The 13,713-nt window shown below is 42.9% G+C and overlaps 1 protein-coding gene across 2 annotated transcripts in view; it reads right to left on the bottom strand.

The window, feature by feature from the left end:
* LOC122561890 overlaps window positions 1–11,988 on the bottom strand; it is a 255,316-nt gene extending 243,328 nt beyond the window's left edge. For both annotated transcript variants that reach the window (XM_043714223.1, XM_043714224.1), the window contains exons 1-3: window positions 11,931–11,988; window positions 11,417–11,555; window positions 8,197–8,318 (exon numbers count right to left, since the gene is read on the bottom strand). In XM_043714223.1, coding sequence (XP_043570158.1) covers window positions 8,197–8,318; window positions 11,417–11,555; window positions 11,931–11,981 — 312 coding nt within the window. In that variant the 5' untranslated portion in view covers window positions 11,982–11,988. The remainder of the gene's footprint in view (window positions 1–8,196; window positions 8,319–11,416; window positions 11,556–11,930) is intronic.
* Between the last annotated feature and the right edge of the window lie 1,725 nt (window positions 11,989–13,713).

Below are 13,713 nucleotides of genomic sequence, written 5' to 3'. Positions count from 1 at the left end.
TTAGTGGTTTAGATAGGGTTGACAGTGAGAATCTTTTTCCACGTATGGAGTCAGCTATTACAAGGGGGCATTGCTTTAAATTAAGGAGTGGTAGGTATAGGACAGATGTTAGGGGTAGGTTCTTTACTCAGCGAGTCGCGAGTTCATGGAATGCACTGCCAGTAGCAGTGGTGGACTCTCCCTCTTTATGGGCATTTAAGCGGGCATTGGATAGGCATATGGAGGATAGTGGGCTAGTATAGGTTAGGTGGGCTTGGATCGGCACAACATCGAGGGCCAAAGGGCCTGTACTGCGCTGTATTCTTCTATGTTCTATGTAACTCATCACACTGACTGCACCTTTGCCCTATCACCTGCCTATGCCTCTTTACAGACTCTCTGCACACTGTAACTGGCTGTTCATACGTACTCCATTAGCTCTGGTTCCCATATCCCTGTCAATCAAGTTTAAACCCGCCTGAGGAGCTCTAGCAAAGCTGCTGCCCAGGATATTGGTGCCCCTCCAGTTCAGATGCAACCCGTCCTTCTTGTACAGGTCCCACCTTCCCCAGAAGGTATCCCAATGATCCACATATATGAAGGCCTGTCTCCTAAACCAGCCCTGTAGCCATGTGTTCACCTGTACTCGTTCTGTTCCGAGCCTCACTAGCCTGTGGCACCGGTAGCAATCCTGAGATTACCAATCTGCTTGTCTCACCTTCTAGCTTCCAAGCTAACTCCTGATATTCTCTTTTCAGGTCCTCATCTCTTTCCCTACCTATGCCATTGATACCAATGTGCACCACAACTTCTGGCTGCTCACCCTTCCCCTTAAGAATCGTGTAGAATCAATCCAAGACATCCCTGACCTTGGCACCTGAAAGGCAACATACCATCAAGTCTCGTTTGCGGGAGAAGAGACCACGAAGAGTACAAAGATAGGCTTAGAAAGCATATATGTAAACACATTAAATATGCTGAATATAACTGGTGAGCTAAAGCAAAAATAGCCATGTGATTATATGATACAATTTACTTTTACTCATTGGTGGGATGTGGGCATCACTGGCTAAGCCAGAATCTATTGCCCATTCCTAGTTGCCCTTCAGGAAGTGGTCCTGAGTTCTTTCTTGATCACTATAGTCCATTTTGTCCAGATCGACCCACAATGCTGTTAAAGAGAGAGCTCCAGGATTTTAGGTTTGCTTGCTGAGCTGAAAGGTTCATTTCCAGACATTTCGTTACCTGACTAGGTAATATCTTTCGTGGACCTCATACAAAGCAATGCTGAAAATTCATGCTTTCTATTAATATATTTGGGTTTCTTTGGGTTGGTGATGTAATTTCCTGTGGTGAAGTCACTTCCTGTTCCTTTTCTCAGGGGGTAGTAGATGGGATCTAACTTGATGTGTTTGTTGATAGAGTTCCGGTTGGAATGCCATGCTTCTAGGAATTCTCTTGCATGTCTTTGTTTGGCTTGTCCTAGGATGGATGTATTGTCCCAGTCGAAGTGGTGTCCTTCCTCATCCGTATGTGAGGATACTAATGAGAGAGGGTCATGTCTTTTTGTGGCTAGTTGGTGTTCATCCTGGTGGCTAGTTTGCTGCCTGTTTATTCAACGTAGTGTTTGTTACAGTCCTTGCACAGTATTTTGTAAATGACGTTAGTTTTGCTCATTGTCTGTATAGGGTCTTTCAAGTTCATTAGTTGCTGTTTTAGTGTGTTGGTGGGTTTGTGGGCTACCATGATGCCAAGGGGTCTACTCAGAAGGTAACAAAACGTCTGGAAATGAACCTTTCAGCTCAGCAAGCAAACCTACATCCAAAACCTCAACCTGAGCTACAAATCTTCTCAAAACTCGTTATGATACAATAGTGATAACAGAAAAATAACTGAAGAATGGTGAGGGCTGGACATTTAATACGGAAGTGTGCAAAGTGTTTTGAAAAGATAGGTAAGCTTAATAAGTAAAAATGTTGACTACAGTGCTCCTGAATATTATTCAGAAATTCTTTTGCCTTCTTAGTCCAATAGTATCCCAATTAGTATTTGGGTAATTGAAGTCACTCAATATCACAACTCTATACTTCTTGCTAACTACTAATTACTCTGGCTACCTAGCCACGTAAAGTGTGAAAAAGATTTTTCTTACATTGCATTTGTTTCTTTTGCACTTCAAATCCGTGCCCTCTTACTCTTGAGCTTGCTGTGAGTGGGAAGCATTTCCCTCTATCTATCTATCCTATCCATAAACTTGATGATTTTAGAAACTTTTATCAAATCTCCTCTCCAAGTAAAACAGTCCTAACCAATCTTCATAACTAGAGTTTCTCAGCCCTGAAACCATTCTTGTAAATGTCTTTTGTACTTTCTCCAAAATGTACACAATTTCTTCTGAAGTGTGGTGCCCAGAATTGTATACAACATTTCTTCTGTGGTCACATTTCTTTTTGCTTGCTCTGGTTGAGCAGAGCATAGCATACCAAGAATATGGGGCACACACAGTCAGGGCTTTTCATCTGCTTCATCATAGCCTTGATGGAAATGTATGGCTGCACCATATCTACACTTGTGGGCGGCACGGTGGCACAGTGGTTAGCACTGCTGCCTCACAGAACTAGAGACCCGGGTTCAATTCCCGCCTCAGGCGACTGACCGTGTGGAGTTTGCACGTTCTCCCAGTGTCTGCGTGGGTTTCCTCCGGGTGCTCCGGTTTCCTCCCACAGTCCAAAGATGTGCAGGTCAGGTGAATTGGCCATGCTAAATTGCCCGTAGTGTTAGGTAAGGAGTAAATGTAGGGGTATGGGTGGGTTGCGCTTCGGCGGGGCGGTGTGGACTTGTTGGGCCGAAGGGCCTGTTTCCACACTGTAAATAATCTAATCTAATCTAATCTAATCTAATCTTGACCTCAGTCAGGTGGCTGCAGAATGGAGTTAGCAACCATGGTTGCAGAGGATAAATTTTATCTGCCAATATCCATTCTTGTAAGACATCCAGCCCTTGATAGTTTATTATACTTCTTCAGACAGCGAGACATGGAGATCTCAGACAAGGAGGCCATGGAATGCCTCCACATGGACCTTTGACAGAGGGACCTAATTCCGATGAATGCAGCACAAGCCACATCAGTAGTAGATGGTAGTGCTGTATGATTGTCAATATCTTGTTTCCTCCATCCCACATCATCTAGGAATGGCAGCATTACATATAAGAGGATATTGAAGATACTGACAGTTCAAGATGACAGGACATCAATTCTGTTCCCTTGTAGCCTATGAAATCTTGATTGACTGAATTGTGGCCTGCAGATTATCTGTGTTTACATCTGCTTCACTGAAATGACTATCTTCAATAACCAATAATTATTTTTATGTTGTGAATGTTAGTGGACAACTAAAAACTCATTGGATGCTCCACAAATATCCCCATCCTCAATGATGGATGAAACCAGTAAAAGATCAATGCGAAGGATAAGGTTGAAGCATTCACATCAATCTTTAGCCCAAGGCGCCAAATAGATGATCCATCTGGCCCTCCTCCAGAGGTCCCCATCATCACAGATGCCAGTCTTCAGTCAATTCCATTCACTCTATGTGATATCAAGAAATGGTTGGAGGCAATGGAATTTGTAAACACTTGTGCTCCAGAACTTCCTGCAGCCCTGTTCAAGCAGTTCCAGTACAGTTGCAACACCAGCATCTACCAGACGCTGTGGAAAATTGCCCAGGTATACATATCCTGTACATGAAAAGCAGGACAAATCCAACCCGGTCAATTACAGTCCTGTTAGTCTCCTCCTGATCATCAGTAAAGTGATAGAAGGTGTAATCAACAGTGTTATTATGCAGCAGCTGCTCAGCAATAATGTGTTCACTGATGCCCAGTTTGGGTTTTGCCAGTACCACTCAGCTCCTGACCTCATTACAGTATTGGTTCAAAAATGGACAAAAATGAGGTGACGAGAGAGCGATAGCCCTTGACATCAAGGCCATATTCGACCAGTGTGGCATCAAGAAGCCCTAGAAAAACTGGAATCAATGGAAATTAATGGCAATCCTTCTGCTGGTTGGAATCATTCCTGACTATATAGGAAGATAGTTGTGGTTGTTAAAGGTCAGTCATATCATCTCCAGGATATCTCGGCAGTTACTCAAGGTAATATCCTTGGCTCAACCATCTTCAACTGCTTCATCAATGATGTGGAGGTGGCAGTGTTGGACTGGGGTGGACAAAGTTAAAATTCACACAGCAACAGATTATAATCCAATAGGTTTATTTGGAAGTACTAGCTTTTGGAGTGTTGCTCCTTCATGATGGAGGCTACCTGATGAAAAAGCAGTGTCTCCAAGCTAGTACTTCCAAATATACCTACTGGACTATAACCTGACCTTCCTTCCATCATAAAATCAGAAATGGGGATGTTTGCTGATGATTTCACCATTTGCAACTTCTCAGGTACTGAACTAGTATATGGTTATTGTCCAACAATACCCTGGCTTGAGTTGACAAGTGGCAAGTAACATTCACATGACACAAATAACAAGCAATGGCCATCTCCAAGAAGGGACAACCTAACCATTGCCCCTTGTCATTCAATGGTGTCACCAATACTGAATCCTGAACTATCAACATCCTGAGGTTACCACTGATTAGAAACTCAACTGGCCTCACGGTGGCACAGCAGTTAGCACTGCTGGTTCATAGCGCCAGAGACCCGGGTTCAATTCCCACCTCAGGCAACTGCCTGTGTGGAGTTTGCACATTCTCCCAGTGTCTGTATGGGTTTCCTCTGGGTGCTCCGGTTTCCTCCCACAGTCCAAAAATGTGTAGGTTAGGTGAATTGGCCATGCTAAATGACCCATAGTATTAGGTGAAGGGGTAAATGTAGAGGATTGGGTCTGGGTGAGTTGCTCTTCGGAGGGTCGGTGTGGACTTGGTAGGCCGAAGGGCCTGTTTCCACACTAAGTAATCTAATCTAGTCTAATCATAAATACAGTAGCTCCAAGAGCAGGTCAGAGGCTAGGAATATTGTAGCAAGTAACACACCTCTTAATTCTATAAAGCCTGTCCACCATATACAAGGCCTACGTCAGGAATCTTTAGTGGTGCCGGTGTTGGACTGGACTGATGAAGGAGCAGCGCTCTGAAAGCTAGTGCTTCCAAATAAGCCTGTTGGGACTATAACCTGGTGTTGTGTGATTTTTAACTAAGTTAAGAGTGTAATATAATACAATACATCCCACTTGCCTGGGTGGATGCAGCTCTAACACCTTTAACTCAAGAAGCACTCATCACCACCCAGGAAAAAAACAATAGATTTAATTGGCACTACGCCCACAAGCATTCACTTCCTCCATCACCAAATATCCTTAGAAGGCACCTTCCAAACTCACAACCATTTTCATCTGGGAGGACAAGGCAACAATATTTTGGAATACTACCACCTGTAAGTTCCCCTTTAAGCCATTCACCATCCTGACTTGCAAATATATTGTCATTCTTTCACTGGCGCTGGGTCAAAATCCTGGAATATCCTTCCGAAGCCATACAAAGAACAAAGAAAATTTACAGCCCAGAAACAGGTCCTTCATCCCTCCAAGCCTGTGCCGATCCAAATCCACTGTCTAAACCAATCGCCCAATTATAGAATCATAGAGTCATAAAGATGTACAGCATGGAAACAGACCCTTCAGTCCAACCCTTACATGCCGACCAGATATCCCAACCCAATCTAGTCCCACCTACCAGCACCCAGCCCATATCCCTCCAAACCCTTCCTATTCATATACCCATCTAAATGCCTCTTAAATGTTGCCATTGTACCAGCCTCCACCACATCCTCTGGCAGCTCATTCCATACACGTACCATCCTCTGCATGAAAAAGTTGCCCCTTAGGTCTCTTATATATCTTTCCCCTCTCACCCTAAACCTATGCCCTCTAGTTCTGGACTCCCCGACCCCAGGGAAAAGACTTTGTCTATTTATCCTATCCATGCCCCTCATAATTTTGTAAACCTCTATAAGGTCACCCTAACCAATGTCCTGTACAGCCGCAACATGACCTCCCAACTCCTGTACTCAATACTCTGACCAATAAAGGAAAGCATACCAAACACCTTCTTCACTATCCTATCTACCTGTGACTCCACTTTCAAGGAGCTATGAACCTGCACTCCAAGGTCTCTTTGTTCAGCAACACTCCCTAGGACCTTACCATTAAGTGCATTAGTCCAGCTAAGATTTGCTTGCCCAGAATGCAGCACCTCGCATTTATCTGAATTAAAATCCATCTGCCACTTCTCAGCCCATTGGCCCATCTAGTCCAGATTCTGTTGTAATCTGAGGTAACTGTCTTTACTGTCCACTACACCTCCAATTTTGGTGTCATCTGCAAACTTACTGACTGTACCTCTTATGCTCGCATCCAAATCATTTATGTAAATGACAAAAAGTAGAGGGCCCAGCACCAATCCTTGTGGCACTCCACTGGTCACAGGCCTCCAGTCTGAAAAATAACCCTCCACCACCACCTTCTGTCTTCTACCCTTGAGCCAGTTCTGTATCCAAATGGCTAGTTCTCCATGTATTCCATGAGATCTAATCTTGCTAATCAGTCTCCCATGGAGAACCTTGTCTAACGCCTTACTGAAGTCCATATAGATCACATCTACTGCTCTGCCCTCATCAATCTTCTAATTCCTAAGGGCTGTATCCTTCTGCTCCCCACCTACTCACACATCTGTCGAGATGCACCTTAAATGAATTTACCAGGCCTGCCTCTACTAGCTCGGCTGGCAACACGTTCCAGGCACCTCCCACCCTGTGAGTAAAGTAATTTCCACGTGTATCCCCCTTAAACTTTTCACCTCTCACCTTGAAAGCGTGACCTCTCATTATTGAATCCTTCACTCTGAGAAAAAGCTTATCTCTATCTACCCTGTCTATACCCTTCATGATTTTGTAGACCTCAAACAGACCCCTACTCAATCTCCTTCTTTCTAATGAAAACAATCCTAATCTACTCAAGCTCTCTTCATTAGCTAGCAATTTCCATACCACGCAACATCCTCGTAAACCTTCTCTGCACCCTCTCCAAAGCGTCCACATCCTTTTGGTAATGTGGCGACCAGAACTGTACACAGTATTCTAAATGCGGCCGAACCAATATCATGCATAATTTAAACTGACCTGCCAGCTCTTATACTCAATACCCTGTCCGATGAAGGCAAGCATACCATATGCCTTCTTGACCACTCTATCCACCTGTGCAGCCACCTTCAGGATACAATGGACCTGAACTCCCAGATCTCTCTGCTCATCAACTTTTCCCAAGGCTCTTCCGTTTACAGTATTGTTCGCTCTAGAATTAGACCTTCCAAAATACATCACCCCACATTTGCCCGGATTGAACTCTATCTGCCACTTCACCACCCAACTCTCCAGTCTATCTATATTCTCTTGTATTCTTTGACAATCCCCTATGCTTCTGCTACTCCACCAACCTTCATGTCATCTGCAAACTTACTGATCAGACCACCAATGCCCTCTTCCAGATCACTTATGTATATCACAAACAACAATGGCCCAGCACTGATCCCTGTGGAACACCTTTCTCCATTTCGAGAAACTCCCTTCAACTCCTACTGTCTCCTGTTGCTCAACCAGTTCTTCATCCACCTAGCTAGAACACCCTGCACACCATGTAATTTCATTGTTGGTCAACCTACAGGACATGGACTGAAGTGGTTAAAGAAGGCAGCTTACTACCTTCTAACATACAACGAGGGATGAGCAATAAATACACGTACTCACATCCTTAGTGAAAAAAAAGTGACCACAAATTAAGCAAATACTCCACTGCAGAGTATGATAGGACATGTGCAGAGTATTGGTAGCCACATCCCAAATAGATCAGCAAGTTTGTTTAATAGATTCTGTTTGGTTTTGCCTACTATTTTCTTCAGATATTCATGGAGGATAGGTACTCTCTAGGTTTATTAAGATAGGACTGGCATTTTACATTAAGTTACTTGTAACAAACCTTTAAATATATTTTGAAATTGATGCAGGGAATAAAATATATCCATGTTAATGTCAATTAAATCTAATAATGAATAGATTACATTAGGTAAATATTTACAAAATTCAATGCTGCACTAGAAATATTCTTCCATGAAATTGTACATTAGCTAGGCTGTTAAAGGAAACAAACTTACCACTCCATCTTGTACCAGACTCAAAACTGTTTCATTTTGCACTGTTTTCCCAGTGAAGTGATTGGCAACATGTTCCTCCAAGGAAGTGTTTATCTGATTTGTGAGTACTCTATGGGCTCTTCCTATAGTGAGCAATAAAAACACTGGTTGTGAATAATCATTTTGAACTCGCAAGTTAACTGTTGAGTAAAATTATTGGATTGGCATCATATTAATATCCATAAAGGCAATGATAATCCTTTGAATAAAAGTGATGCTTGCCTTTGATTTAAATGTTTTTCATCTCAGAGTTGCATATGGTTGACTGGAAGTTGTATTGGTGTTTCTTTTTGAGACACCTTGCCTCACATTTACAGTATATGGCTGGAGTATGAGATCAATGATTTCAAACTTTAATTATATAATATAGGACTATAATGGATGAACAGCACAGACTAGGGCATTTTGCCGAACAAGTCCATGCCATTCAAGCCTGCTCCCATCCTTCCTCATCTATAACCACAATGGGAACAGAATCACAGAAGTGTCATAGTGCAGAAAGAGATAATTTGTCCAATCACGTCTGCTCTCCAAATGTGCATGATAGTGCCATTAGTGGCATTCTTCTGCCTCTTCCCCATAACCTTACACATTGTTTCTATTTAACTCATCAGTCAATCCCCCCTTGAATGTCTCAGTTGAACTTGTCTCAACCACACTTTCAGGTAGTGCATTCCAGACCTGAAATACTCACACAGAGAATCTCAGCAGATCTGACAGACAGCCTCTGTGGAGAGAAACCAGAATTCACGTTTGGGTCCAGTGACCCTTCTTCAGGACTGTTTGCTGCTGGTGTTATGCTTGCCAGCTCATAGAAATGGTTTACATTTAAAACTGAAGGATACTGGCTGGTGAGCTATTTAGCCAGTTTTGAGTATTTGTCTCCCTGGATTAAACCAAACAGGAAAGGTTAAAATCACCTTGTTTAATATTAATAGAGAGTTTTCAGCTGCATAAAATTATCTTAGTTGCTTATCAGAAAAAGCACAAAAAAAAATCAGAAAACCTGTGAAGAGTAAGGGAAATAGTGAGTGACAAAGTAAAAATAAGGAAAACAGTGAAGGTCCAGCTGCTCCTATTTCAGGTTTTAGTCTAGTAAACTTTCTCTGAAAGGGACCAATACTGCATACAGTGGTGCAGAGGTAGTCTCACCAATGCCCTATTTAACTGGAGCATTACTTCCCTATTTTTCGGTATAATTCTCCTTGCAACATTCTATTAGCTTTCCTAATTATTACTGTACCTGCATTCTAACCTTTGCAATTTATACACAGTCAGGAGTCATGGAGATACTTCTACATTTCATACCTGGTAACTTCTCACCATTTGGATGATATGCTTCTTTCTTATTCTTCCCAACCAAAAGTGCAATTTCACATTTTCCCCCTTTTGCCGGATCTTTGCCAACTCGCTTAACCTTTCTGTATATTTTTGTAGTTTTCGTATGTCCTTTTTACAACTTACTTATCTACCTCTTATACCATCACATTTGGCAGCCATACCTTTCGTCTCTTCATCCAAGACATTTATATAACATACAAAGTTGCAGACCCAGCCCAGGCCACATTTGACAAGTGTTGTGTACAGTTTTGATCACCCTGTTATAAGGAAAGACATAAAAGTAAACTGAAAAGAATGTGAAGAAGATGACGAGCATGTTACCAGGACTCGTAGGAATAGGTTGGCCAGGATAGGATTTAGTTCCTTGGAACATAGGAGTATACGGGTTGGCCTTATTGAGGCATATAAAATTATGAGATAGAATGAATGCATATAGTCTTTTTCCATGGATGGGGAATTGAAAACTAGAGGGCATAGGTTTTAAGATGAGAGGGGAAAGATTTAAGAAGGGTGTGGGGGGCAACTTCTTCATGCAGAGCGTGGTGGGTAAATGGAATGGGCTGCCAGAGAAAGTGGTTGAGGCAAGTACAATAGCAACATTTAAAAACATTTGGATAGGTACATGGATGGGAAGAATTTAGAGGGATATGGACCAAATGTGGGTAATTGGAACTAGCCGAGTGGACACCATGGTCAGCATAGGCCAATTTGAGCTGAAAGGCCTGTTTCCATGCTGTATTACACTATGATTCTATGATTCTATGACTAATCCCTGTGGCATGCCACTCATTAACTTGCCAATCCAATAAAGACCCAATAGAGTCATAGAATCATAGAGCTGTACAGCATGGAAACAGACTCTTTGATCCAATTTGCCATGCTGACCAGATATCCTAAATTAATCTAGTCCCATTTACCACCATTTAGCCTGTATCCCTCTAAACCCTTCCTATTCAAATATACATGCAGATGCCTTTTAAATGTTGTAATTGAATAAGTCGCCATAACTTCCCCTGGAAACTCATTCCATATACACACCAACCTCTACGTGAAAAAGTTTACCCTTCTTTCCCCTCTCACCTTAATCCTATGCCCTCCAGTTTTGTACTCTGCTGCCCTGGGGAAAAGACCTTGATTATCCACCCTATCCATGCCCCTCATGATTTTATAAATTTCTACAAGGTCACTCATCAGCCTCTGATGCTCCAGGGAAAATAGCCCAAGCCTATTCAGCCTCTCCCTATATGGCAACATCCTTGTAAATCATTTCAGAATCCTTTCAAGTTTCACAACAACCTTCCTTTAGCAGGGAGAACCAGAATTGAGCACAGTATTCCAGAAAGTAGTCTAAGCAATGTCCCATACAAGCACAACATGACCTCCTATACTCATGCAATGATCAATAAAGGCAAGCATACGAAACACCTTCTTCACTATACTGCCTACTTGAAACTCTATATTCAAGGAACTATTGCCACACACTCCAAGGTCTCAGTTCAGCAACACTCTCCAGGATCTTACCATTAAGTATCTAAGTCCTGTCCTGATTTGCCTTTCCAAAATGTAGCACCTCACATTTATCTAAACTAAACTCCATCTGCCACTCCTCCACCAACACCACACTTTTTGAAACTCCTCTGCCCACCAGCTTTATGTCAACTTTATGAATCCTGTTAGCTATCCATGGCAATGTTATTCCCTACACATTCAGCCTTATTTTTCTGCAAATAAAACAATATACTAGAAACACTTAGCAGGTCTGACATCATCTGCAGAGAGAAGCAGAGGTTGCTCAGGGTCTGTCATCTTGATTCGCTATTTTTTCATCCTACAATCTTACCTCTATTAACAGTTCTGGCAGCTCGCTCTACAAAGAGCGTTTTTTCAGATGTAGATAAATCAGTGAAGGAGGCAACGTGGCTTTCTGCCAACTGTTGGAGCACGACGTCAAATAGCTCTTGGCTAAATTCTTGCCAACCCTACGTGAAAAAACAGTGAATCAGTCAGTCTCAGTAAGAATCACAAAGAGGGATACCCCTTCAAAGCAAATTGGGCCACGACTAGGGTTAAAATCAACAGTGAGATAAAATAACCCCTTTCCCATCAATCTTTATGACATCTCGTCACTTTACACTATCTAATCCAATCTCGATTCGGAGATGCCGGTGTTGGACAGGTGTGTACAAAGTTAAAAATCACACAACACCAGGTTATAGTCCAACAGGTTGATTGGGTGAATCCGGGTGTACTTCCGGTTCCTGGTAAATTTGAGTTTATTCCTGGCTTTCCTGTTGAATTCGGGTGCGCTCCCAGTTTTATTTTGTGTGGTGAATCCGTGTGCACAGCTCTATTACCTCGCTCAGACGAACTTGTTCTTTGGCGGCCGCCAGCCACTCGCGTGCCATCGCTGCCTTAAACCAGCTGCGGTCGCCATGGTGACCATCGTGTTGTTGGGGGCGTTGCCGTGGAGCTCGCAGGGGATGTTGGGGTCGCTGCCATTCTGCCCGCTCAGCGCTGTCTCGTCGTTGACGCCATGTGGGGAAGTGAGTTGGAGAGGGACTGAAGCATAGACACAATTCCGTTTATCACAGTTTGTCTTCATTATTACTTTACAGGTCCTCATCTGAATCGAATATAGAAACGCCAAGTGCTATTCCAAGACAAAATACCAAACTAAGCTTGAGATCCAGAACAGCCACACAGAGACCTGCCATTTATGACAAGGCTGACAAGAATAATCCGGTCAATTCACCTGCTTCCCGGATGCTCTCTGACCTGCTGTGCTTTTCCAGCAACACACTCTTGACTCTGATCTCCAGCATCTGCAGACCTCACTTTTCTCCTCCTGACAAGAATAATGGGCAAAAAGGGGAAATCAAGCAGTGTAATGGTAAACAGGACATTCCTACTTAAAGAACTCAGTGTACAGAGGAACCTCGATTATGCGGCGTTTGATTATCCGAATTTTGGATTATCTGGACAAGAGCACAACGTTCTGATGCTTGGTTAAACTGTTATCCGGAATTTGATTATCCAAACAAAATTCTCTCCGCCTGAGGCGCTAGGATAATCGAGGTTCCTCTGTACTCTGTGCTCACTTTGAACAGGAGATCAGTGAAACAGTGTCATCTATTTGAACAGCCTCAGCTGCACTTGTACCCACAGTAACTGCCACAAATGTTAGATCAGCCTCATTAAGAGTGAACCCATTGGAAAGGGACTGGTCCAGAGTAAGATAGATTATCAGAATGAACTAGCTCAGAATATTAAGGCAGTTAGTAAAAATTTCTGTAAATATATAAAACGAAAAAGAGAGGCTGAAGTAAACATTGGTTCTTTAGAGGATGAGAAGGGGGATTTAGTAATGGGATATGAGGAAATGACCGAGGCATTTAACAGATATTTTGTGTCGGTCTTCACAGTGGAAAATATGAATGACATGCCTGTAATTCAGAAAGAGATGAAGGTAGGTGAGGACCTGGAAACAATCATTATCATGAAAGAGGTAGTGTTAGGCAAGCTGAGGGTGGACAAGTCTCCTGGCCCTGATGGACTGCATCCCAAGTTGTAAAAGAAATGACAGGAGAAATAGCAAATGCGCTTGTGGTAATTACCCAAAATTCACTAGAATCTGTGGCAGTTCAAGCAGATTGGAAAACAGCAAATGTGACTCCACTGTTTAAAAACAAGAGGTAGACAAAAGGTGGGAAATTATAGACCAGTTAGTGTAACTTCTGCAGTGGAGAAATGCTTGAGTCTATTATCAAGGAAGAAATAGCAAGGCACCTAGATAGACATTGGGCAGACGCAGCAAGGCTTCATGAAGGCAGCATCCAAGGAGCAGGAGAATCGATGTTATGCTTGAGTCTATTATCAAGGAAGAAATAGCAAGGCACCTAGATAGACATTGGGCAGACGCAGCAAGGCTTCATGAAGGACAGCAGGCCAGGCAGCATCCAAGGAGCAGGAGAATCGATGTTTCGGGCATAAGCCCTTTTTCAGGAATGAGGCTGGTGTGCCAAGCGCGCTGAAATAAAAGGAGGGGGGAGGGAATTTGGGGGAGGGGCGTTGGGAATACGATAGGTGGAAGGAGGTGAGGGTGAGGATGATAGGCTGGAGAGGGGGTGGGGCAGAGCG

This window comes from Chiloscyllium plagiosum, chromosome 23, assembly GCF_004010195.1.
Source record: "Chiloscyllium plagiosum isolate BGI_BamShark_2017 chromosome 23, ASM401019v2, whole genome shotgun sequence".
In the NCBI taxonomy this organism is placed as follows: domain Eukaryota; kingdom Metazoa; phylum Chordata; class Chondrichthyes; order Orectolobiformes; family Hemiscylliidae; genus Chiloscyllium; species Chiloscyllium plagiosum.
The sequence above is the reverse complement of the archived record's forward strand: the minus strand, read 5'-3'. Positions and strand labels throughout refer to the sequence as shown.